Raw genomic sequence first — 26,547 nt, 5'->3', positions numbered from 1 at the left:
ACAGATTTATCATGACACAGCCATGGCTCCCCTTCTGGCTTATTTTTTTATAGCCAAAAGCTTATGGAGGAGGCTGAAATCTGCTGTGGAGGACCAGCAGGTAGGAGCGGAGAGGTTCACCATTTGTCCCCCACCTTGGAAGCTGCCACATCAAATGTCTATAATTACCTGGTTCTGAACGTAGCCATAATAGAGCAAAGGACTCACCGTTTCACCATGACTGCCTTTGTCTCCTTTGGGGCCCTATATGGACATGGAGGAAAACACATAGATGTGCATGTCATACTGAAATCCAAAACATCCATGTGTTCAGATATATTATTTATTTTATTTATTGCGCTGCTATACTACCCAGTAAACTGTTGCCTGACTGCCGTGTGGCTTGACTATTCAGCCGCTTTGCCTCTGCTTTGTGGCTGATTCACACATGAATGTGCCACTTGTCAAGCTCCATGCATAGGGAAAATTAGTGCTTTCTCTGCTCCTTAAGACATTTCCTACATGCGGGTTTTATGCACAGAGGGAGAATCTGCACATTGTTTACTACAGGCAAAGGAGCATACATTTAAATTTGCAGTTCTGAATTCTGGTGCTTAAAAATAAATAAATCAGAGCATGCGGGTCAAAGACAAATTTTGCGCCATGTGGGCACACTCCACATTTCATCTGAGTAGCAAAAGCTTACAGTGTCAGGGGTGGCAAATCCTCCCCCCCCCCCGTATTACACCTGCAAAAGTATGGCAAATAACAGCTCTGAGGGATGGCACAATTGATCCCCATCCCTCCCCCAACATCACAATCCCAATCCAAAAAACCATAGTGAGGGAGATCTAAATCATGGATCTCCTGTATCCTCATCTGCTTTGGTCCTGAGTGGCAGGAACTCATGGCCAGTTGAAAGTGTTGGCAATGGTGGCACTTGAAATTGTAGAATAAGAAGGGATCCCAAGGATCATCTAGCCCAACCCCCTGCAATGCAGAAATCTCAATACGCGGTCCCCCATCCAATTTGAATCCATACTGTACCCTGCTTAGCTTTGCAAATGTGCTATCAGTTTAAGGTTCTCAGGGAAGCCACCCTGAAAGTGGAGAAGGCACAGAGTCCCCAGGGGGTTGGATCTGGAGGAGGAGCAGGCCCATGCAAAGCAGAGGATAAGCAGACCAGGAAGTTGGACATGCAGCAATAGGGCTTTAAATCCAGTGGTGACTGGTGGCCAATGGGTCCAGTAGGGCAGGGTGACCAAGAGCAGGTGGAGCTGGAGCCAATGTGAGGCAGAATCAACTCATTCTACTTTTGGCCCCACCCTCCTCCTTGCTGAGTTGTACAAGGGCAACGCTTGGGCTAAGGAGGACAAGGAGGAGACTGATAATGCTGCCCCTGGACAGATTGCAAGTAGAAGGACAAGTGGTGAGGGGGATTGGTGGAGGGCAGTCTCACTCACCCTAATGGACCAGCCCTCAGTGTTAAAACCTGGGTCTCATGGAGTCCCTTGGAGCTCAACATTTCCAGAGTTAAGCTACCCAATGGGAATCAGGAAGGGAACCAAGGTAGTGTTGTGCCACCAAAACTGAACCCAGCAATGCATATTCCCTGAAAGTTGGGAGCGACTGATGTAGAGAACCCCCACACTTATTCCAGTATTTACAACCCAAGTCAGAATGAGCAGGAGACAGACACTTACAGGGCTTCCTGTTGGACCCCTAATCCCAAGTGGGCCAATAACGCCTTCTTTCCCCTACAGAGAACAAGAAAGGTTGGTAAATTTATTAAACTACCAGTACTTCCTAAGTACTAACAGTCCTAACAGACCTTTCTTTCCCTTTCTGTGCTTCCCATTCACACCATAACCCACCTCCATTTTAAAGAGTGATTCCATCAGCTTCAGCTGGTGGCTCAGCTGCACCCCTGCGTGGACAGGGGTAGCCTGACTTCTGTCATCTGTGCTCTAGTCACCTCTAGTTTAGATTACTGCAAAACATTCTACAAGGGGCTGCCTCTGAAGAAAGTTCAGAAACTTCAGTTGGTGTAGAATTTGGCAGCCAAGCCACACACCAGGGCAGAATGGTCTAAACATATAACACAAATTCTGGCCTGACTGCACTGGCTGCCAATTAGTTTCTGGGCCCTACTCAAAGTGCTGATTTTGACCTATAAAGCCAATTAGTTTAGTGCTGGTTTTGACTTATAAAGCCTTAAATGGCTCAGGACTGCAATACCTCAAGAACCGCCTCCTTCCATATGAACCTACTCAGACCCTGAGGTCATCTTCTGAGGCCCTGCTTTGTGTGCCTCCTCCAGAAGAGGTCCAGAGGGTGGCAACGTGAGAACAGGGCCTTCTCTGCAGTGGCTCTCCAGGAATTCTCACCTGGCACTTATGTAACATCCCTCTGCTACCAGGCCTTTGTCTATTAAACAATCTATGTAAGGCCTTTAAAACTTGGGGGGGGGGTATTGTTTGGTTTGATACTATGCCATGTCTTTTTGTATTCTTATATTGTAAATGGCTCTGTGGTCCTTGGATGAAAGGCGATATAGAAATTTAATAATGATGATGGTGATGATGACGATGGTGATGTTAATAGATAGGTTAAGACAAGGCCAAGTAGAAGGAGCGATATACCAGAGACAGGCTGGCCTCCCTGTTTTGTAGAGTGCCCAGTTTAGTTATGGATAGTGGTGGCAGAGCAACTTGGCCACAGACCAAAGAGAAAAGGATGCAGATATAAAAATGTGCAGGTCCACGTTATCTGGTACAGTCATGCTGTGGTGGTGGGGGGGGGGGGAGGCAGAGGTGCCTGGGGTCCGTTAGGACCTGTAAGGGGGGGGGGGAGCAGGGAGGCCAATGGCAGGCAGAACCAGAGCCAATGACAGGTGGAGCCAACTCATTCTATCTTTGTCCCTATTGTCCTTCCTGCTGAGTTCTACAAGTAGGACAACACAGAGACTAAGGGGGAGGAACCTGACAGGCAGTGCCACTCTCTGGACTGAATAGGAATATGAAGGCAGGCAGGTGGAAGCTGCCTGAGGGCAGGCTGAGGTTGGTGGGGCAATTCCCCATGTGCCCTATTGGCCAGCCTCTGCGGAATAGGAGAATACAGCCATAGAATCATAGCATCATAGAACTGCAGAGCTGGGAGGCACACTGAAGGTCATCTAGTCCAACTCCTTGCAATGCAGGACTCTCAACTGGATCATACATGACAGAAGCCATCCAGCTTCTGCTTAAAAACCTCCAAGGAGAGTCTGCCAACTCCCAAGGGAGACTGTTTCACAGTCAAACAGCTCAGGAAATGGCAGGGAGTGGAAAGGAACAGGCTCAAACCACTGCAGTTAAGTAGGTGCAGCCCCTAGGTAAAGGGAAAGGGACCCCTGACCATTAGGTCCAGTCGTGGCCGACTCTGGTGTTGCGGCGCTCATCTTGCTTTATTGGCCGAGGGAGCCGGCATACAGACTCTGGGTCATGTGGCCAGCATGACTAAGCTTTTGGCGAACCAAAGCAGTGCACGGAAACGCCATTACCTTCCCGCCGGAGTGGTACCTATTTATCTACTTGCACTTTGACGTGCTTTCGAACTGCTAGGTGGGCAGGAGCAGGGACCGAGCAACAGGAGCTCACCCCGTCTCGGGGATTCAAACCGCCAACCTTCTGATCGGGAAGTCCTAGGCTCTGTGGTTTAACCCACAGCGCCACCCGCGTCCCCAGGTGCAGCCCCTACCTGGAAGTAAACCCCATGGAACTCAGTGAGGCTTATTACTGAGTAGCATGTATGGGGCTGCACTGTCAATTAGTTTGGATCCACACTAAGTCGTGCTTGGATCCACTGACATCCATGGCACGGCACAGATGCAACTGAAAGCATTTCCCCTACCCGCCATTGCCCTCTTGGAGAAGGATGTCAACTGCTGCTTCACCACAGCCTCTGTGGGTGGGTCCTAGGATGTCCCACCCACAAACGTGATCACAAACTTGTCTTCATAGCCAAAAGTGCCTTGTGTATAACAAGTTGTGGGTAAAAACTGGGTCCTTAGTTCCTCCATCTGCAGCCCCTGCTTGGATGGAAGTACCTGGAATGGGGTTGGTGCCTTTATCCCATGGTGGGACAAATCTGGCCAACTCAGACTTAAATCTCCACTGAACTTCCAGTGGTGGCAGGTGGTCTCTTGTCTCCTCCCATCAGGGGGAGCTGCCTTCTTTGTCATCACTGAACATTTGTTTGTTCTAAACTGCATGGCATTAGCAGGATGTGCAAAGAGGAAGACATATGCACACACACAGTTTCACAGAGAAAGCCGCTACAGAAGGGAGCTCCTCACTTGGACAGCTTCCATGCTGTAGCTTCTGCAACATGCCAGTTAATCCAGCACTGGTGCTTAATTACTATTCCAGCTGTTGCTGTCTGCTGCTTAGAAGATATCCCTAAGGAAGAGATGAGGATGCAATGGTTGATGAAGGGAATAAGATTTCTGCAACTTACCATGAAGCCCTGAGGACCCTTGGGGCCCTGGATTCCTTTGAACCCGGTATCTCCAGGAGGTCCCTGTAGGTATAAAAGATGGGTGTGGATTCCAGAAGGAACTTGGGTGGGCACATATGTGTTGTTCGAAAACAGGACGTGCACCCTCCCCCAATAATATAAAAGAAGACATGGATTTGCATAAAATCTGCATATTTTAAGTACATAAGAAGAGCCTGCTGGTCAATTGTTCATCCAGTTACAGATAGGTAGCCGTGTTGGTCTGCCATAGTCAAAACAAAAAAATAAATAATAATAATAATAAAAAATCCTTCCAGTAGCACCTTAAAGACCAACTAAGTTGTTCATCCAGTTCAACATCTTCTTCTCGCAGTACGTGCATAAAGCTCAAAACAGGTTAGTGCCCTAGCACTTGAAGCATCACCAAGTGTTATGGTCTGCAGGAGACACCCTGACCTGTGGTGCCCTTGGGGAATATGGCTTTGGGAAGTGTTCTTCATCACAGGAGACAGGGCCTTCTCCGTAGTGACACCCCAGCTATGAAACTTCCTTCCTGCATACATCAGATTATCTCCCATGCTATGTTTATTCCACTTTAAGATCTATTCGCTCCAGCCAACCTTTGGAGCTCAAAAGACACGCACACCCATCTGTATAATATAAAATGCTGATTATTGAAGGAGAACTTTGTACTATTGCTCTTTTTGTTTTCAATGCTGCATTTTTAGGGTTAGCTGCCCTGGGTTTTTAAAGGAGCAAAAGTGAGGGGAAAGGAAATATCAACAACTATCAACATCAAGAACTGTGCTGGGGTATAGCCAGCTCTGGAATGAACAGGGGCAGCTAAATACATCACCCCTACAGGTGAAACACTCAAAAATTCCTATACAGCATCTGAAAAAACAAGTTTCTGCTACTCAGCATTAATTCACAGAATTTTAGAGTTGGAAGGGAGTCATAGGGTCACCCAGTCCAACCACCTGCAATGCAGGAATCACAGCTAATTCTTTCAAAAGCATGAGAAGACCTATCTGTTCTCTGTTGGTTGCCTACCTAAGGGGACCTTTAATGTTGCCCCAGCCATGCCAAATAAATTTTTTCTTGTGTGAAGTTCAAGCACAGCTAGGGTAGCACTAAAATGAGCTGATCCCATGGAGAGGGGTCAAAGTCATGGATCTCCCAACAGATCCTCCTAGTAGCATGGCAGGCCCTGGGTAACTGGCTTCTGCCAAGGTGGCTGGGTCAGGTAGATGTTAAGCCAACTGCTCAGCTCATTCAAAAGCAGAGTGAAAGCAACACTTCCCTCGGTGAAAGTGTAAGCTTCAGTGATGTGTTATTTATATGCACAGTGATCTCACCTTTGGCCCAAACAGCCCAGCAATCCCTGGAAATCCTGATTCACCGAAGTCTCCCTGGAAGTTTAAAAATAAAGAAAGAAATGAAAGGAAGTGTTCAAGAAGCTCAAGTTTAAAGGGCAAAGGAGGAGCAACTATGAGCTAAACTGTGCTTACAGAGGGAGGAAGATTAAAAATCCAGGTTTGTTTGTTTGTTTTGCAAATTTAGCAAGAGGTGGGAAGCATCTTCTTAAGCATAAATTTTGCATGGCCTGGTCCAGGACTAGAGAAATTGTTAAGTTTTTAAGAAGTACCCGGCAGGATCAGGTCAAGGTATCAATCTGGTCTAGCAGCCTGTTTTCCACACTAGCCAAAGCAAATATCTCCAGCAACTGGCGTTTCCTGGTATACTGCTGGTATACTGCTTCTGAACCTTGAAGTTCCATTTACCCTTTGGCACAGGCAGCAGCAGAGAATGCTCCTGTTTTTCGATTCACACTTTTCCCTGCAGTATGCAGTATAGCTGCATTTACACCATGCATCTGAAGCACGCACATCAGCAAATAATCCTGGGAACTGTAGTTTTTTTAAAAAGGGTGATGGGAACTGTAGCTTTCTTAGGGTGTGCTTTAGATGTATGGTTATGTAGACCTCTCATGTAAACGTTTTCAAAGCTACAACCAATCAACACACATCTTGGTCTAGCACCCAGTGCTTTTTTCCGGGGGATTCTCAAGGTTACGAAGTGGACAGGCAAGGAAGAGTTTTTATATCGTAAAGGTAAAGGGACCCCCGACTGTTAGGCCCAGTTGCAGAGGACTCTGGGGTTGCGGCGCTCATCTCGCTTTATTGGCCAAGGGAGCTGGCGTACAGCTTCCGGGTCATGTGGCCAGCATGACTAAGCCACTTCTGGCGAACCAGAGCAGCGCACGGAAACGCCGTTTACCTTTCCCGCCGGAGCGGTACCTATTTATCTACTTGCATTTTGACGTGATTTCGAACTGCTAGGTTGGCAGGAGCAGGGACCGAGCAACGGGAGCTCACCCCGTCGCAGGGATTCAAACCGCCAACCTTCTGATCGGCAAGTCCTAGGCTCTGTGGTTTAACCCACTGTGCCACCTGCATCCCCTTTTATATCTTACATTGTCTTTAAATGCATTTCTAAGCTGCTTAATATTTTGCAGGTGGTGTACACTATGTTTGGTATAAAAACAGTATGAATTAAAAGAAAAATACAACCTAAAACCAACAAAACAATATAAACCCCACATGTACATAAAACAGAGTTTCAGAGGATTCACACACATGAACCAGGGTCAGGGAAAGCCTGGCCAGAAAGGTACATCTTCAAAAGACAACTGAAAAAACTGATGGTTGAAATCCTACAAATGGTGCAATTTTGTTGGGTTGAAGCAAAATTCAGCATCAGATTCATTGGGTCAGATTCAATGGGTCAGCATCAGATTCACTGGGTCAGATTCACTGGGTCAGCATCAGATTCATCCCCCTTTAGCAGTGGGGGAAGCCCCTTTCTGTATTTTTTTCCATTGCTGCCACAGATAATGACAGCAACAGTTGTACCAGGGCCGCCATTTTCTTTCCCTCACAATGCCCTAGCATCCTTCTGGATCATTGTGTGTACAAGGCAGGGGACGAGGGCTACCAATGGAGACTGACTTTTCTGGTGACAATTACACACACACACACACACACACACACACAGCACAAGAACAACACTTTGCATGAGATATTATGGGGGAAACAAAAGAGGGGGCCAGGCTGCCAAGGGAAAGTGCTGTTGCTGCTTCCTGTGGTGGGGGCAAAATATTTTTTAAAAAGGAAAAGAATGAAGCCACAGCATCTACTACTAACCCCAGACACCCACAAATCTGGAAGAAAATTTTGTTTGCCCTGAAGATAGTGGTGAAATCCCCCAAATTCTAATCATGTGCTAAAAATAATTCGACACCCACTGGGAAACCCTGCCTGCCCACTTTGGTGTCTGATTCGGCAACATGTGCGCCTGCGTTTTGAAGGTTTGTGACACAGAGAGATCACTGCCAGAAGTCAGTATTAAGTGCAAAGCAGACAAACATTTCCAAGCAAAACACAGCCTACATTCTCTATCCGCAGGACACAGTTTTACATCTGACCTTTGCACAAGAATATGGGAAAGTCTGCTGGAACGTTTGAGGGGAAGTGGGGGCCAAACGACCCTAAATGAGTCACAGAAATAGCGAGGTGGAAAAACTCTTTTATGGCCTGTGAAGTCTTCAGCCTCAGCTGCTGCGCTCCACGGATTATTCCAACGGGGCTTGTTCAGCCTGGTTGTAAATGACTCAGAAGCCTAGGGTTTCCACTATTTCTGTTGAAAAACTGTTCCAGAGTCCTAACATCCTTTGGCATTTGGGAAACTTTTCTTGCCATGTTCTTGAGACATGCTTTGGCAAGGCAAGGCCTGTTTCAAAGCTAAGAAGTTGTGAGTGACTTTCCAAAGGATCCATAAATGAGAGAAAATTAAAGTAGCAAAACTGTTTTTTTAAATTTCAGGTAGGTAGCCGTCTTGGTCTGACAGTCGAAATAAATAAAAAAAATTGTCCAGTAGCACCTTAGAGACCAACTAAGTTTGTTCTGGGTATAAGCTTTTGTGTTCATTCAGGACAAACTTAGTTGGTCTCTAGGGTGCTACTGGACAATTTTTTAATTTGTTTTCTTTAAAGCCCTGAAAAACAAAGCACTACTATTTCTTTTTTGTAAGCATCTTGAAAAGGAAATTATTTTCAGGAGGTAGCCGTCTTGTGTCACCTTAAAAATGAACACGTTTAATTAACACACAAGCTTTTGTGGACTAGAAGTATACAGTGTGTTGGTACAAGTGGTGGAAAGAGGGGGGGGGAGGGTAAACAATGAGGTCAGAGAAATAGGAAAAGCAGAAGGTACAGACTTTGGAACTTGAATGCATGTAAAAACATCACAATGCACAAACCGGCACTGATGAAAACATAAACATCCTTGCATTAGCAAGCTAATTAACATCTGTAGTAGCGGGACAAAACAGCCGCTATTGTCACTCACAGGTGATGGAACTGAAATACTTAACAAGTCTTAGACACATGAGGTTGGAGCCAGACTTGATCATGCTTAAGAGCAGACCTGCTGTGATAAACAAAACTTAAATGAGTCGTCATGAGTAGCTTAGCATGCTGTAAGCATGACTGAAGCCCTTTTCAGATGTAACATCTTTGTCTTACACATAAAAGGAAGGCTGCAGGGAGAAGCATACTAGTCGTGTCCCTTCGTGAGCTGGATGGCAATCTTCTTAAGTGGCGAGTCTCCATTGCACATCAAGGCTCCCCCATGCATTTCAGAACCCTGGAAAATGAGGCCCTGAAATTCTTGGAGAAGAAGCCACAGCTCAGTGGTACAGCATCTGCTTTACATGCAGAGGATCCTGTGTTCCATTGCTGGCATCTTCAGGCAGGGCTGGGAGAAACTCCTGGTATGAATCCCTGGAGGGCTGCTGCCAGTCAGTGCAGGACGTGCTAGGTGAGATGGGCAATATAAGGCAGTTTCCTACAGTCACAGTGCAGTCACAGAGGCCATGATGAGGACTAGAGGCTCTCTCCTTTGGTCGCCATTCCAACTCATGGAAGGCAATGAAAACAGCAAGAGGGTGTGTGTGGACGAGTGCATTTGTCTCCACCACCCCCTCCAGTCCCCAAAGTGAACACAAAGACAGAACACCCAAAGAGGACTTTTGGCTGGATTCAACCCACAGTGTTCACTTGAAGGAGGGCAAGTGGCATGTCCTCCCTTTTCCTCTCCAGCTCTTTGTGAAATAGTTCAGCTTATTCTGAGCCAACGTGGTAGTGGCAGGCAATCTGGGGTCACCAGAGGTAGGGCCAATTTGTTCTGTTCCCACCCCTCCTCCCCTGAAAGGACACCCCTCCCACCATGGTTTCTTCCTAAAATGGCTGCAGTCAACCAGAAAAAGGGAGACAAAGGGAAAACTGATTGGTCCAATCTGTCCTGCTCCCTTATTAGTCTGAACTCTCTCCCTCTTTGCCTTGTTTCTGCCTGAAAATAAAGGTAAAGGTAAAGGGACCCCTGACCGTTAGGTCCGGTCATGGACGACTCTGGGGCTGCGGCGAGGGAGCCGGCGTACAGCTTCCTGGTCATGTGGCCAGAATGACTAAGTCGCTTCTGGCAAACCAGAGCAGCGCACGGAAGCGTTGTTTACCTTCCCGCCAGAGCAGTACCTATTTATCTACTTACACTTCGTGCTTTCGAACTGCTAGGTTGGCAGGAGCAGGGATCGAGAAACAGGCGCTTACCCTGTCGCAGGGATTCGAACTGCCAACCTTCTGATCAGTGCAGACAAGTATGGAAGTGGCAAACTCAGGCTGTTTGGATAGCTGAATCAGCCACCCATGCAGTGAGGTTTGGGAATAATTCTTTGTGTTCAGATAACTGAATTTGAAGAGAAGGAGCATTGTGATAGCAGGACCTATGTGAGTCATTTAAATTCCTTGGCCCAAGAATGAGAGCGCTTAAGAAGAATGACACATGTACTTACCAGCTGCCCCTTTGGTCCTGCCTCACCGGGGGGTCCAGGAAGGCCCATCCCACCTTGGTGGCCTCGTTTCCCTAAAGGGCCAGCCTGCCCAGGCAACCCCTGTTCTCCCTAAAAAGCAATGGAGAGTGTCAATATCATTCAATGGAAAAAACTGTTCACTGTATACCACACAATGGCACAGGTGGCTAAGCTCCTGGCAGTATTGCGGCTAAATCTGATGACTTGAAGCACCTACACTAGAATAAAAGAATCACTGAGTTGGAAGGAACCCCCAAAGGACATCTAGCCGAAACTCCTGCAATGCAAGAATCTCAACTAAAGAATCCCCAACAGGAGGCCTGAGGGAGGAGTGGTGGTTTGCCTCATTCCCAGTTACAGAAATAATTCCAGGGACTCACACACTGCTGACTTCATCTGAATCCAGCACCTACAAAGTTAACTTCTTGAGAACTTGAGAGCCTGCATGCTGTTTGAAGACATTTTGTTTGGCCTTCTAATGGTATGGCCATAATGTGGATTTTGATTCTTTCCTGCACTTATTGGCCAACTAAGTTGACTTATTTTGCTTTTTTGTGTGTAATGGAAATTTTGTGACATAATGGAAATTATGTCTCTGATCTTGCCACACACCCTGAACTTTTGACAAGGAGTTTGTCAGAAAATAGGCACTTTCCCTGGTAAGCCAGGAGAACTAGGAGAACAGAGAGGAGCCAAGAGGCATATCACTCATGTGTCACACTTGACTGTCAGCCTGTTATTCTAGCTGCAGCCGTTAGGGGGCAGCAACTGCCAACTGAAAAGTACCACATTAACAAAAGGATAATTGATCCCTTATTCATCCCACCCCCAGCCTCTCTTAAAAAAATAAGCAAGCAAGCGAATAAGCGAACAAACCAAAAGGAACTGTGCATTTATTGCGTTAGAGCTGCAAATCTTGAAACCTCTGGCTTTCGGAACATGGAAAGATTGGGTAACTTTAGGGAAAGGCTGTAGCTTGATGGTGTAGTACCTGCTTTGCACCCAGAAGGTTCCAGGTTCAATCCTGGTGCCTCCAGGTAAGCCTGGGAAAGACTCTTGTATGAAACTCTTGTGGAGCATTGCTGCTGTGTTAGATGGCCTGACATGGTACAAAACAGTTCTGTGTGTTGCCATTTGATTCTGCCGCTTTATTGAGAACCATGAGGACTGGGAGCTTAACTTTCTTTTAAAGTGAAGGTTGATAGATATCCCAGTAATAGTAAAACATCCTGTGCATGCAAAAAGGTCCCAGGTTCAACTCCAGGAATTCTCCAGGTAGGCCAGCGAAGAGTCTTCCCTGAACCACTAGGCAACCACACCGGGAGTGGGGGGCAAGGAGGGAATATAAAATGCAGGGAGAAGAGATAACTCAATGCCCGTGGGTCAGGTGGGTTCTAGAGAAGGTAGATATCAAATTCACTCTCTCTATCAAACACCAGATTGGGCACCAGCTGAGGCAGGAGTCTGCTCAGGTTGCATGCAGTGATGCTGAACTAGGAAAAGTGCATCCAGTTATGGAACTCTTTTCCCACTGAGATGAGCCTGGCACACTCTGCAATGTGCTTCAGATGCCAGATTGAAACTGATCTGTTCTTGAAAGCCTTCTCTTGAAAAAGACTGATATCTTTTGTGTGGACATGCTGCATTTTAAAAAATGTTTTCTGTGTTGGTTTTTGTTGTTTCAGGGGTGTAGCATGGGTGTGTGCGTGCCAGGGGGCTGTGACCTTGGGTGCACAATTTTTGAGGGGGCATGATCCAAGCACACCCACGCATTCGCCCCCAGTGTGGCCTGGCCTGGTGCTCCTCTCTGCCTGCCAATGGCTGCGTTGGCTGGCTGGGCTTCCCCCTGCGTGGGCAGGCAAGTGGTTCAGTGTGGCCCTGCTATGCTCTGCTGGGGTCACTCCAGCGGCAGTGGTGGTGGAGAGGACTGGGCTGGCACACACCCACCCACCCCAGCATGAGTGCTCCTGCTCAGCGTGTGTGCACCTGCCTGCCCCAGGCACTGGCAACCACTTCTACACTGCTGGTTTGTTTTGCATTGATTTTAAATGTTGTGGTTTGCACACTGACACAGATATATTTATATGATAAGGTGCAGCGTAAAAAGATTGAGCTAACTTTTGGCTTGTGAAGGGAGAGTCAAAAGAGTTTTGGCTCTATGGAAATACAGTAATCCCCCAAAGCAGCTGGGGCTTTCATTGCTAGACACTGGAAGAAGTCCAGTGTTACTACATTCATACTACATCTTGGTATCAAATGCCTTAGCAAAGCAGCACTTCTGGAAAGATCACGAACAAAATAATAAGAAGAAAAAATTGTATGGGGGGGGGGGTAAAGTAAAGAAGATGGTGGGACTTTGCTGATTTTGCCAAGAGAATGGATACAGGAAGAGCTCCTTCCTCAAGATCTTTTGCATCTACAGATTCCTGTAGTGAAGTAGCTATTGTTCCTCCTTCTTGTAACTGAAAATACAACAGGCACATGATTGAGAGATGTATTCACACAGGATTCTGTTCTGATTATATCTGAGCTATGTATTTATCCACTTAAGCCTACATTTCTTATTTTATATTTAGTAACACTGAATTTATTCTGTGTTTGCCACATTGTTCATTTTTGCCATTTTTTTACTTACTGTATTTTGTATACAGTATTTGTATTTCCAATGCTCTGTATTTCGATGTTTCAAATGTTTGCTGTAAGCTGCTTTGTGCACAGCCTGTTGTGGAAAAGTGGCATATAAGTAAACTCAATCAATCAAGGTGTGTGTGTGTGTGTGTTTGTTTGAAGAGTTTTGATTTCCCAGTTCTCCTCTGCTGGCTGTGCCTCTACGTTCCTCATATTGCTTGGGCATGAGGGCTAAACTGTGCGATATGCAAGGAGCTGCATGATCAGTTCTCCCAAGACTTTAACTTTAGAACAGCTGCAAAGGGTATGGATTTTGATCAGAGCAGAAACTGCCAGAGCCAAATCTGGGGAACCGCAGACTCCAAGTGCAACTGCCCTGTGTGGTGAACTCATGGAATTGCATTTTGGATTACATCCTGTAAAGTGGTCCCTTGTAAAGTGGTCCTTGCCAGTCCCACCTACTCCCCCTGCCTGGCCTTTGGTCTTTCGTAGACAGGGAGGGTTATTTAAGTAATTTAAAAGCATGCCTGGACCACTTAGCATTTAAAAACCTCTAATATGAAAACAAGAAACAGATATCACTAAAACAAAAACACAGCTAAACAGTAGCATAATAGCAGAGGATTGGGCAGCAAAGAGCAGGTGGAGCTTGGGGCAAGTGGAGTCAAAAGCCACAACCGGCAGACTCACACTTGACACACACACACACACACACACACACACACACACAGAGGCCCCATCTGCACTACGCATTTAAAAGCAGTATCCCATCACTTTGAAGAGTCATAGCTTCCGCCAATGTCTACAGTGTGAATGGAGCAGAGTGAACGTTCCATGAAGTTGGGATGGAGTAGAAATAGCAAGGCTAAGGAGGTGGAGGGGAAGCGTTTCTGCACTGCACTCCAAGAAAGGAAGTCCTTTCCTCCCAGCTCACCAGAGAAATCTGATCATGGCTCCCTGCTCCTGCTTTAAACCAACACAAAACTACACAACCTGCCTGTTCCTTTTCACCTGAAGCGGTGTGTGATCTAAACTCCTCTCCATTGGAACAGAACTGCAGGAACAGCAACAGAAAGCATCCTGAATGCATTCTAACTGGTCCAGGGACACCAACCAGAGTAAAACTGGGGAGAATATATCAAAGTGCTTGTTGTGGATGGGTTGTGGACACTGGCCTGGAATGAACCACCTAATGCAAATTGCAGCATTAATTCTGTCCTGACTGGCAAATTGTCTTGATTCCGAAAGGAGTAAGAATATTTGGAGGATCGGTGGTTTTGTCACCTTGCCTGAAGGCTATTTTTCAATGGGAAGTTAGATTTAGAAGTGCTCCCCCCACCGCCCACCCTCACTGCCCTCTCCTTCAGGAGAATGATGGGAGCAGAGCCAGCCACTGGAGACTCCAAGCAAGATGGAACTCAGAGCTTATAATGTGGGAGAAGAAGGCAGAGAAGGAGAGCTCTGATGTTAAGGAAGGGATTGGGGGCTGATTCTTTGGTGGGGAGGGGAAACTGCTCTCTGTGAATTGCTGCCCCTTTTGCCTTCCCACCTCTGGTTGTAAAAGCAAAAGGGGAGGGGAGAAACCAACCTTCAATCCTGGGGGGCCCTGAGCTCCTGGAAGACCAAGGACACCAGGATTCCCTCTTTTCCCCGACATTCCTGGGGTGCCTTCCTCTCCATCTTCACCCTGTTCTCCCTTGAGAAAGGTGGGGAGAGAGAGTTGTGTTTTTTTAACATTTTAATTGTTATCAAATGGGGGGGGGGGAATTACAGAAGGGAAAGGATCAAATGACACAGAATGAGCAATAAATATTATTTGGTGCTTACATTTCCGACAAAAAGGATGAAAAAGAAACAAGAAGAAAGGTTAATGAAATCGACCTCTGCAGGATTCCTAATATACCATGTGGCTGAGCGTTATCCTACACCTTGTTATTCCAATACATAATAAACTGGACTGTTTTCTAATAAAGTTTGTCTCCCTTATGTGCATTTAATAATATCCAGAAGCTTCAGCATTAACTCACTTGGCTGATATTCATTTATATTTTGACAAATGTAGACAATGCCAGCAAACCCTGAAACTAATCTATGTAGTAGAGTGTTGGGAGTACAGTAACTCCATTAATCCTCAATAGGTGTCCTTTGGGCCTGATTCCACTCACACAGCATCTTTTAAAAAGCCCCCCACAGGCTGCTTCCCAGCAGGCAAGGAAAAACCGATTGCCCCATTTAGTCAAATGCAGCATAGATAAAATTCCTCACAATGGAGGGAGGCTAAGATCCAAGTTCACTGTTGGCTTTCTAGTCTACGGTGGGGAAATCAAAACAGCTGAAACTCAATGTTACAAGAAGAATGGAGCAGTTGCTGCTCCCTAGAAACAGACCAAATCTTCTCATGTCATTTGTATAACATAAAAATAGCACAATGAATTTGTATCTATGACATATGGCTGGTTCATTCTTAGTGGTCAATGGACAAGTTCTTGGTTATGGCTTGGTTTAAACAAAAGCAATAACAAACGATAGAATAAGGTAACATTCAACAATGCATAGCCAAATGCCTAATCAGGTGCCCCTGTGGTTGTGTTTAGGTTAAGTATGAGTGGTAGTCATTTTCCCTCTTAGGTTACCAATGAAACAATAGAAAGTGTTGGCATACTGATGAATGGCTGGGTGTGTTTCGAAGTGAAGATAATTTGTGTTACCAACAGCCAATTACGTGAGTTGGGGAGTGGAAGAAACATGATTTCTTACAACTGTTCCATGCTTTAGAATGCTCTTCCACCAGCAGAGGCCTTGTCCGTACTTATTTTCCTCCGCACTTTCCATGCACAGACCACACTTTAAAGCACTCTTGTTTTTTTGAACTCTGGAGCTTTCCCTGTGAAAACTCACTCTTAAGTGCTGAACTGGAGCACACGGCAATACATGGAAACCCCCAATTGCCCTAAGTTGTGCTTCAGCTTTAAGAAGTGGGTTTTCGTGGGGAAAGCTCTGGGGTGAGGGAAAGAGCACGAGGACACAGATCTTTAAAGCACAGCCCAATGGGTAAGTGTTGATAAGCCCAGAGATTCAGCAGCCACCCTTGCCACTGACTTTCAGGCATCTCCTAAAGACCTTTTAATGCAAATAATGAAGCTATTTAAGCTTCCTTGATTAGCCAGCCATTTCAATGGTTATTTTGTATTGCTTTGTGGTGTTTCATGTTTCACTGTGCTTGTGCATCTTATTGTTATTTGATATGATTTGGCGGCATATAACTATTTTTAAAAATAAAAATAGGTTGCAGAATGTTGTCCTGAGCATGGTTGCTACAGCAGAAGGGAAGCGTATAGATAATCTTGCAGTGCATTTCTATGTGTCTCAAGACCCTCTGAGTTCAATGGGGCTTACTCCCAGACAGCCTAGGCGTAGAGGTCTACTCAGTAGGATCTACTTGGGAGGAAGGATCCACTCAGGAGGGAGAAGGTCCAGCTGCAAGGCATCACCCACCTGCAGGTAATGACCCAGCAGAGAATTACACAGAGGCGGTGATTATATAAATCAAGGGTGGGAACATTTGGCCCTCCAGATGGTTACCTTTTGTCCAAAGCTGCCGTCTTTCCCAGGAATCCCATCAATTCCAGGAGTGCCCTCTTGACCCTGCCTTCCAACCACTCCTCTTGGACCTGGTAATCCCACAAGACCCTGTGAATATAAAGGCATTTGTGGCTGAACTGTGAGGACATGAAAACTTGCTGCCAATTCTGCTATGCTGAAATAGGGTCACAGCAAACAGTAGTGGGGATGCAGCAGTCGGCCTGGTGCTGGCGCTGGCACTGGCATAGCTGAGCAGCACAGCGCATCCATGGCAATCTTCCCCAACCTGGTGCTCCACAGATGTTTTGGGTTACAGCTCCCATCATCCCTGGCCACTAGACATGCTGGCTAGGGCTGATGGGAGTTGTAATCTGGAGCACCTGGAGGGCATCCAGTTGAACAATTCTGGTCTAGGTAGTCCCCCCCCCCCATGGGGACTTCTTGATGGTGTAGGGAGTTAAGATCACACACCCAATAATCCCCAGCATCTCCAGTTAGGCCTGGGGACACCTCCCCCCCCCATCTAAAAGCCATAGGAAATCTGCTCCTTATTGCTGAATCTGTGCAAGCATCAGCTGAGTTTTCTGTGGATTGACATTTGCTCCGATTCAGTGCTAAAAAGCAAGTTTTCCCAGGAAAAGCAGCAGGGCAAATCAAAAACTGCCTGGACTGCTGCTTTCTAGGCACAAGTGGAAGTGTGGATGAGCCCTGAGTTAGATGGACCAATGGCCTGACTCAGTGAAGGAGCTATGTATGTTCAGCAACATCACTTAGCTGAGAGGTGTAGCAAAAAAAACTCCAACAGGCTGTGCATTCATCACCTACCGGCAAGCCTCTGCTGCCTGGGGCACCCCCAAGCCCTTGCTTTCCTTTCTGCCCCTGAAAATAAAAAAAGGAAAAGGAAAATAAGCCAAGCATCACCAAAGCTCCAGGAATATCTCATACTGTTGTGCCTTGAAGTCCAGTTCCACACCTCATAATTAAAGAAAACGAAAAATAATTTCATTTCAACACTTCAGTGTTTTGGATCAGCTCTGGGACATTATCTATCTATCATATCTATCTATCTATCTATCTATCTATCTATCTATCTATCTATCTATCTATCATCTATCTATCTATCTATCTCTATCTATCTGTATCTGGAGGGGTTCAGCAAGTTGGGCATCATCAGTTGGGTATTCTTAACATTGGAAAAGGAAGTCTGCCTTGGAAAAGGAATCCTCATCCTCCACCTCTGAGCCTCTCAGGTGCTCCATGTGATGTGAGAACACCAGATTTGCTAGAGAGCAGATTTAACTGACATAATCCAGACAACTACCGAGGCTTTTCTGCTCTTGGACTTCATTGCTGCCTTACCTTGCTTTGTGGTGCTTTCATTTGATGATTGCAATTTGTTGTATCGTGGGTTCTTATTTTCTATTTGACGTGGTTGGACTGTACCACATTAAGCCCATGTGGGGTGACTGTTCTTCCATATAGAAAACAAAGAATCTAAATCCTCTGTATATAGATGTTAAAGGAGGTTAAGCTAGAATTCTTTTCCTTGGCATGCTTACTTCCTAAGTGAAGGGCTTCTTTCTCACTTACTCACTCTCTCTGTGTATTTCCCCTTCAATTTAAATGTATTGAGTACCATCCAATCAAGAGAGTCTCCACCTGCGTCCTGAAGTAGTACAGCCCAATCAGAGGTCTATAATCTCTGGGAGAACTTAGATTTGTAACCATTCCTAGACCTTCTCCTTTCCAGCTCCCCACCTCCACGAACCTCACAACTTTCTGGTTACCCCATATGTCTGCTGCAAGTGGGGCAACTCTGCCAGGATGCATGGCTAAGTTGAGGTGTTTTTCCAAACCTACCGGATTGCCCTTGGATCCTTTCAGCCCTGGTTGACCAGGTGGTCCTGGATGTCCCTAAGAGAACAAAAGGGACAGGGTGGGAAAACTGCTTGAAAATACCCTTCTGGAAGATGTCTTTCATGAATCATGAAGAACAGAGATTACTGTGCGTAGGACAGTTCTAGCCATATGGAATTAATTTTTACATCTTGTGGGTAAGATGGTGTTTGCCCTGGAAGGCAAGAAGCCATGACTCTGTGGTAGATGAATAGTTTTGCATGACCAAGGTTCCAGGTTCAATCCTTGACCTCTCTAAGGAAGGCTTACTGAAACCTCAGAGAGCTGCTGCCAGACACAGTGTAGTAAGTACTGAGATACATGGATCAATGCCCTCACTGAGCTTAAGGCAGTTTCCAATGTGGGCTTTAAAGTAAAGCATGCAATCACCTAAGACCTCTTTGCAAATGTTTGGAAGTGTACCGCACCTCCTCTTGCAGGGTTTGGAAACCAAAGCTCAATTCCAATTAGGACACTTAGATTGCAAACTTCGACATGCTAACTCAGCAGTAATCCCCAATAGACGCAGCAAGAGCATGCATAGGTTTGTGGCATTGAAGGGCAACCCAATGACTTGAGGACATGCATGTTGGTTCCATCTCCCATTTCTGCATGTTTTCCCTCTCTCTCTTCCACATACGCACACCCTGGCCCATGCACAGAACAATGCACAGGGGAGCTTCTTACGGGTAAGCCTTGCTGTCCAGGTTTTCCTCTCTCTCCATCAATACCCTCTTGGCCCTAAAAGGAAGTGAGAAGGAAGATTCAAGTTAAACTGTCATCCGAGATCCTTCTTTCCTCCCAGGGGCAGAGTGATGAGTCTGAGCAACCCTAAACACTTCATCAAACAAAGCAGGCCTGATGTTCCTCACCTCTGGACTAATTCAATGAGGGAGTGTCCTAGTGGATAAGTATTAAAACTCTTTAACGTGCTTGACTGGTTTATTAGCACCTGTTCGGCCTCCTTGTTTTGGGCCAGATGCTCTCAATAAACACTCTCTAAGTTGGCCCACCACTTCCTTGCCACAAAAGCTGCAGCCCATTCATTTGCCCAATGGGTGAGTGTCCAATTCAAATAACTGCCACAAGGGAAGCCTAACGCAGGTTGGGGATGCTGCTCCATCTCCTCCCTCTGCTCAGTCCTTGCACACTCAGATGGAGGGATAACAAGGAGGAGGAACAGCAAGGCTCCAGGCGTTGGCAGTGGCATCACACACACACACACACACACACACACACACACACCCTTGCAGGGTTGTGGGCCTTGGCAGGGGCTCTTCCACAAATGGCACAAAAGATAGAGGGAAATCAGTGTTCAAAACTTCCATTGTTCTAGGCACATTTTGCGATAGGGAATTTCATTAGCGCAGGCAGTTTCTGAGCTCTGGGTGCAGTACTGCAAGTAAGATTTCAGATTTAAACAGCAGAGTGGAAGGAAAGGAAAGCCTTTTCCTGCCTTCTCACTTCCAGCTACTCTCTGAAGATTGGAGAAGAGACCCTCTTAAGAATATTAGGGGGTTGGGCAGGGGAAGGACTAGACCATGTGAAAAATGAACATAACATGTTAGCTGCAGCTCATTCATTTCTTATTATTAAAAAGTGTGCCTAGACATTCCGTTGTTGCACCCAGAACCTAGTTTTAATGTGCCATTTAGCTCCTAACTTTCATATCTCAGTTTCTAACACTGAAGGAAATTTATGAGTTCTAAAGTTTCTAACACTGAAGGAAATTTATGAGTTCTAAAGAAACAGAATGATTTGCATGGGTCAGTCTGTATGTGCACAGTTGTACACTCACAGGCTCTGTTCTTGCAGCTCACAACAATGACTACAACGTATCTCATTTATAAAGTGTCTCAGGGGCTAACCACCTTACAAGTAATTGCATTAAAGGGAAGAGGTTCACAGTCTGAAAAGACGAACATGAGAACAGAGGAAAAGAGGAGAGGAAGGGCTTTAGCTCCTGGGTAGAACATCAGCTTTGCATCCATAAGGCCCAGGGTACAATTCTCAGCACCTCCTGGTAGGGTGGGGAGAGACCTGCTATAAGGCAGATCTGAAAATGCCTTTATGACTGAGGGAGAAGGAAGAGGCTGGGTTTCAAAGGCATGCAGTGCGGTGAGTTCTGTAAGTTTATATGCTTGAGGAAAGTGGCAGGTTATCAAACATTGTCTGCAGCTGGTTGGAGCTGCTGGGAGCTGAGTAGTCTGGCAGCATATGGAAGGCACAACATTGACTGTCCCAGACGTAGATCCTAACCATTTAGGACATGTATGATGTTCATGACACAGAAATGAAAGAAAGAGAAGGGTCAGAAGCAATTTCCCCATCTTGGTGCCTTCCAGATGTTTTGTACTACAGCTCCCATCATCCCTGATGGGATGGCAAAGAGCTGTAAACTCAGTGCTACAGCACCTGCGCTGCATGCAAAGGTCCCAGGCTCAATTCCTGGTAACTCCAGGCAGGGCTGCAAATCTCTCCTGTCTTAATCTCTGGAAAACCCCTGCTAGCTGGAGCAGTTGTGGAATAGCAACACTGTGCTAGATGGACCAGTGGTCTGACTTGGTATAATGAAGTTTCCTGTGTTCCTATGTTCCTCTGTTCCCTGGCCACGTTGGCTGTGACTGATGAGAACTTGGATTTTAAAATAACTGGGGGACAGGGGGAAGGCTGGGACAATGTCCAACTGTGGTAAAGGACACTCTGTTTCAAATCTCTGTCTCAGCCATGGAGCCTACTGAGCTGACCTTAGGCCATTCACAATTTTCTTGCAAGGATAAAAAACCAAGGACCAGGATTTGTGTTGAAGGTTTCTTTGAGCTTTCTTCAGGGAGGTGCCTGATTTAAATGCAATAAAAATGTAATACAATGCATTTTTAAACGGTGGTTCTTGTCTTGTGAAATGCCTACAGAGGCTTGCCTAGCCTACATTGTAGTTCTGGCACCAGCTGGAGGTATTTTAGTTTCCCAATGTCTAAAATTCTTAGGACCTTTTTTATTTTATTTATGCAAAGCAGAAATGGAAGATAGCAATAAAACAAACAATAGCAGAACAATAAGTAAGCTGCAGGCAACTGAGTGATTTAAACAATTAAAAGTCAAGTATTTAAATGGTTATATAGGAATTTTTATAAAAAATAAAGATATAAATCCAGTTATAACTATAGCAGGAGTGGAATGTCATCAACATGGCATCCTCCAGATGTTGTGGACTCCAGACTCCCATCCCCCTTGACTGTTGGGCCCGCCGGCTGGGCTGATGAGAGTTGTAGTCCAAATCATTTGGAGGGCACTACATTGTCTCTTCCATGTTTAAATCAACTTACTAACTTTACATATTTATTTTTAAAACTTTTTATAGTTATGAATATAAAATTTAATACCTGAGGATGAACATTTTGTTTAGGCTGTTTCCCTTGTTGCCTACAACAACTTTTGTCTAGCTGGGTCCCCAAGATCAATCTAAACCTGCAGATCCCTAAAGCTCTGGGGTCAAGTCTGTCAATCATATCACACACACACTGCAATATAAAAGGCAGGATATCCCCTAGCTCAGTGTCATGGAATTTTACAAAGAGGAGATAGCTTTTCCTAAGATGGTTAATTTCCTAACCAGGCATTTGGAGAAGGACTCACAGGATAACCAGGATCTCCAGGCTTCCCACGATCTCCTCTATCACCAACTGGGCCCTAGAAATGCAAATGCAAGAGAGGTGTTAAAAGCAACCCCAGTCCTCCAAGTGCCTGCTTCATCTCCCACCTATGTCAGAAGACAGCTTACAGCTGTCACCAGGAAGAAGCAGGATCTTCTTGTGGATAGCCTCTGGTTATAGGAATATGTGGCGTGGGAAGGCCCATCAGCCTAACCCAGGTATAGGCAAACTTGACCCTCCAGATGTTTTGGGACTACAACTCCCAACATCTAACAGGACCAGTGGTCAGGGATCATGGGAGTTGTAGTCCCAAAACATCTGGAGGACTGAGTTTGCCTATGCCTGGCCTAACCCTTATCTCCTTCCCAAGGCAGGTGAAAAGGCCTTTGTGCTACTGCTCTGATTTGTTTGTAGTGGGTACCCACAAAGGGGCAGCAATGCAAGCTGGCAGTTTCAGCACCATGGAAAGCTCCGAGTGAGCCACTTGCTCTGACAAAGGCTGGAGGTGAATAAACCCTCTAGTCACACTTCCCTCTAGTCCCTCTAGTCACACTTCCTAAGCTTCATCACCCTCACCTGAAGAATGTGAATACTTAAGGCAGGGATTGCCAGTGTGGGGGTCACACCTAAAAGTCCCCCACTCACCACCTGCTTCTTCATGAGGTTGTGATACTCTTTTCTACCTTGAAAAGTATATAGAGCTGGAGAAGAAGTTGGAAGAGTGACACTCCCACTTCCTCTTTCAGCATTATGTGCTTTTCAAAACTCAAATTAATTCTGCTGGATCTGACTTTAACCCAGACCCCATAAAAAGCAAAGTTTTTATGTGCATGCTTATGTGTTCTCCAGTATGAGTGAAGTGGTGGTGGTGGTGGGGTAAGGATGGGTAAGGATGAAATCAAGTACTTCTCTTCCTTTCTGTGCCCTCTTGCCTGGCACATTCCTAGTGTTGTTGGATAAGGTAGGGTAGAATAGGCAGAGCCTGACAACTCAAGTAATTTTGGTCTGGGATAAGGTTTTGGAGAGGTGCCTGGTGCAGGTTCTGTGGGCTCCTGACTACTAGCCTCAGACTCTGTATCCAGCACACGGTCCCAGTCCCCAACAGCCCTGGTCTGAACCAGCTCATCTTCCTTTGACTCTGGTCTTGAGGCCAGCAGCTTAGTGTGGTGTAGTTGTTAGAGTTTTTAGGATCAAATGGGGTGGGGTGGAAAGAACCATTTATTCTCCCTTGGGATCCGTGGAGGAAAAACGGTGATATATAAATGTAGGAATAAATAAACAGCACTTCTTTCTGTCTGCTTCACTCTTTGTTTTTATATTTCATTGGTTGGAGGCTCTATATATTTTTATTGGCTTCTATCTAATATTAGTCCTACTCAGAGAAGACTCAATCTAAGCTGATAGAAATGGCAGCTAATGAGCCTATTCCATGTCAAACTAAGTTGGATGCAACCCATTGTTTGTTTATTGACTTATTTCATAAAATGTATACACTACTTGATTGTAAAAAACAACAACACCTCAAAGCAGTTTACAAAAAGACAGTAAAATCAAGAAAAACAACCATACCTTAAAACATACAAAAGTTAAAATACTAAAACAAATAAAAATTCCTACAAACTTTCTAAGCATATGGCTAGGCTTGTCTAAATAAGAATGTCTTCAGCAGATGCCGAAACGAACACAGTGAAAGGGCCTGCCCATGTCCATAGGAAGGGAGTTCAAGGTGTCAGTGTAGCCACACTAAACAATTTGAGTTCTTACGGATGTGTCGCGGGTATTATGTGGCACTTCGAAAAGTGCCAGTTCCATTGACTGAAGAGGGCATGTGTGGGTTCCTTGGTTGGGCGATCTCACAAGTAAACTGCTCCCATGTTAAGGGCTTTATATGCTAATAGTAGCACTTTGACCTTGGCTCTGTGGAGGATTTCCAATCAGTGCAGACCTCTGAGCACAGCTGCTATATGCTGACACCTGAGAGCCAGTGTGGTGTAGTGGTTAAGAGCAGTGGACTCGTAATCTGGTGAACCGGGTTCGCATCTCCGCTCTTCCACCTGCAGCTGCTGGGTGACCTTGGGCCAGTCACACTTCTCTGAAGTCTCTCAGCCTCACTCACCTCACAGAGTGTTTGTTGTAGGGGAGGAAGGGAAAAGGAGATGCTTAGCCACCTTGAGACTCCTTCAGGTAGTGATAAAGCGGGATATCAAATCCAAACTCTTCTTCTTCTTCTTCTTCTTCTGACAGCGGCTCACTCCCATCAGCAACCATGCTTACAACATTTTGCACTAACTGCAGTTTTCGGACCAAGTGTGAGGGAAGCCGCACGTAGAGCACAGTGCAGTAACCCAGTCTTGAAGTACTGTGGCAAGGCTTTCCCAGTCCAGGAATGGCCGTAGCTATCAAACCATCTGCAGTTGGTAAAAGGCACTACTAGCCACTGAGTTACCTGAGCCTTCAGTGACAGGGCTGGATGTAGAAGCACCCCCAAACTTCAAACCTGCCCCTTCAAGGGGGCATGCAACCCCATCCAGGGCAGGCAACTGACCAATTTCAACACAGGAACCACTAACCCACAGTGCCTCCATCTTGCCAGGATTCAAGCTCAGCTTGTTTATAACATTACAAATATAGAAAAATGGGATGGAAATAGTTTGGGGGAATATCTGTATTTTAAAATAAACAACAAAAATGCAGGGAGCAACAGTCCTTGTGCCCTCCAGCTTCCATGACCATGTGGAATACTGCCGGGTTACATTGTTTGGACCTTGGATAGCTCAGTCGGTAGAGCCTGAGTCACTTCATCTCAGTGTTGTGGGTTTGAGCCCCGTGTGGGGCAAAAGATTCCTGCACTGCAGGGGGCTGGACTAGATGGCCATCGTGGTCCCTTCCAACTCTAAAATTCTATGATTCTATGCATCAAACTGAGACATGTGTGACCCCCCTCCCCCAGTGCAGAATGTATGGCATCACAGCACTCATTATCACTTCAGTTTGTTGGATGTGTAGACCCAGCCTAAGTCATAGGGTTTAGCTTGACTTTGAGGGGTGTCTCATATTATAGATTAGCACTGGGCAGTCCAGATTCCTTACCCTGTCTCCAGGCGGTCCAGGAGGCCCCTCCACCTTCCCATCATCACCTTGTTCACCCTGCAAGCAATAAGCACTAGTGTTAAAACAGACCATGGTTTACAGTGCGAGTAGAAGTTGAGAGTTTGGGGACTGGAAAGGACTCTGGAGATCATCTAGTTAAACACACTCGTGTACACACACAACACACACACACAAGAGAGAGAGAGAGAGAGAGTATAGGAATCTTGCAACTGCAACATCCCTGGGAGACAGTCATCCAGCCTTTGCTTAAATACACCCAGTCAGGGAGAGAGTGCCGCTTCTCGAGACAGGCAGTTCCACTGTTGAACAGCTTAGGAAGTTCTAATCTTGGTAAGAGCAAATAGTAACCAGTTATTATTAAATATCTGTATTCCTCTCTTCTACCAACAATTACAAGCAGGGTCTTACAAAAAAAGAGAACACCCCAATAATATATTAAATATTAAAAACCACAATATTATGGCCTCTAAAAGCAGCAGCTGAATTGCAAACAGCAGTGGCACAAGAATTGCAACCTAGCGGAACAGCAAAAGTCTGTTCAAATAAAAATGTTTTGTGTGGAAGGCAACAGGAGGGCGCAAGATGAATCTTAGCAAGGGCGGCAGCATTCCAAACCCTCGGCACCGCTACCAAGAAGTCCCCATCTTGCTCACGCTTGATGACAGCAGAGAGACTGCCTCTGACATAGTTCTAAAAGGGAGCCATCCCTCTCTAGCTTAGATACATACCAAGAGAAAACCAAAGCAGGATTTTAAAGCTGCATAGTGAGAAGCAAACAACTCCCATTATGCCTGATCGCTAGCCATGCTAGCTTGGGTTAATGGAAGCTGAGAGTCCAAAAGCATAACTGAAGTACAACTCCTCTCATCCCTGGCCACTGGCAATGCTGGTTGAGACTATTGGGAGTTGGAGTCGAGAGAGCCAGTGCTTCTCTGCTCTTGCGCCTGTCAATCTGAGGACCTTTGGTGTCAGGTTGGCAAGCAGGCCCACTCTCAACCACAAAAGCTGGAAGTGCTGAATGGGATGTTTTGCATGCATATATGGGTGGGGTTTTAAGCAATTAAAAGGGGGGCAGCCCCCTTGATGTATGGTAGGGAGGGACAAAACTGAAGATTACATTGGCATTGAAATAAAAAGCATTGCAATCTTTACATGCACACGTAATGGGACAAGGTGTGTGTGGGAGGGTGGGAGCATACCCTCCAACATTTCTCAGGTGAAAACAGGGATGTCTCATTCCATAATGATAATTTTACTATTTATACCCCGTACA

The 26,547-nt window shown here is 45.8% G+C and overlaps 1 protein-coding gene across 4 annotated transcripts in view; it reads right to left on the bottom strand.

Annotated features, from left to right (window-relative positions):
- COL27A1 (collagen type XXVII alpha 1 chain) overlaps nucleotides 1–26,547 on the bottom strand; it is a 245,466-nt gene that overhangs the window by 12,381 nt on the left and 206,538 nt on the right. For all 4 annotated transcript variants that reach the window (XM_083721577.1, XM_083721578.1, XM_083721579.1 and 1 more), the window contains 12 exons: nucleotides 25,254–25,310; nucleotides 22,147–22,200; nucleotides 19,198–19,251; nucleotides 18,475–18,528; nucleotides 17,440–17,493; nucleotides 16,615–16,722; nucleotides 14,621–14,728; nucleotides 10,387–10,494; nucleotides 5,835–5,888; nucleotides 4,477–4,539; nucleotides 1,683–1,736; nucleotides 208–243 (listed from right to left, as the gene is read on the bottom strand). In XM_083721577.1, coding sequence (XP_083577703.1) covers nucleotides 208–243; nucleotides 1,683–1,736; nucleotides 4,477–4,539; nucleotides 5,835–5,888; nucleotides 10,387–10,494; nucleotides 14,621–14,728; nucleotides 16,615–16,722; nucleotides 17,440–17,493; nucleotides 18,475–18,528; nucleotides 19,198–19,251; nucleotides 22,147–22,200; nucleotides 25,254–25,310 — 804 coding nt within the window. The remainder of the gene's footprint in view (nucleotides 1–207; nucleotides 244–1,682; nucleotides 1,737–4,476; nucleotides 4,540–5,834; nucleotides 5,889–10,386; nucleotides 10,495–14,620; nucleotides 14,729–16,614; nucleotides 16,723–17,439; nucleotides 17,494–18,474; nucleotides 18,529–19,197; nucleotides 19,252–22,146; nucleotides 22,201–25,253; nucleotides 25,311–26,547) is intronic.

This window comes from Podarcis gaigeae (genome assembly GCF_964106915.1).
Source record: "Podarcis gaigeae genome assembly, chromosome: Z".
NCBI lineage: Eukaryota > Metazoa > Chordata > Lepidosauria > Squamata > Lacertidae > Podarcis > Podarcis gaigeae.
The sequence above is the reverse complement of the archived record's forward strand: the minus strand, read 5'-3'. Positions and strand labels throughout refer to the sequence as shown.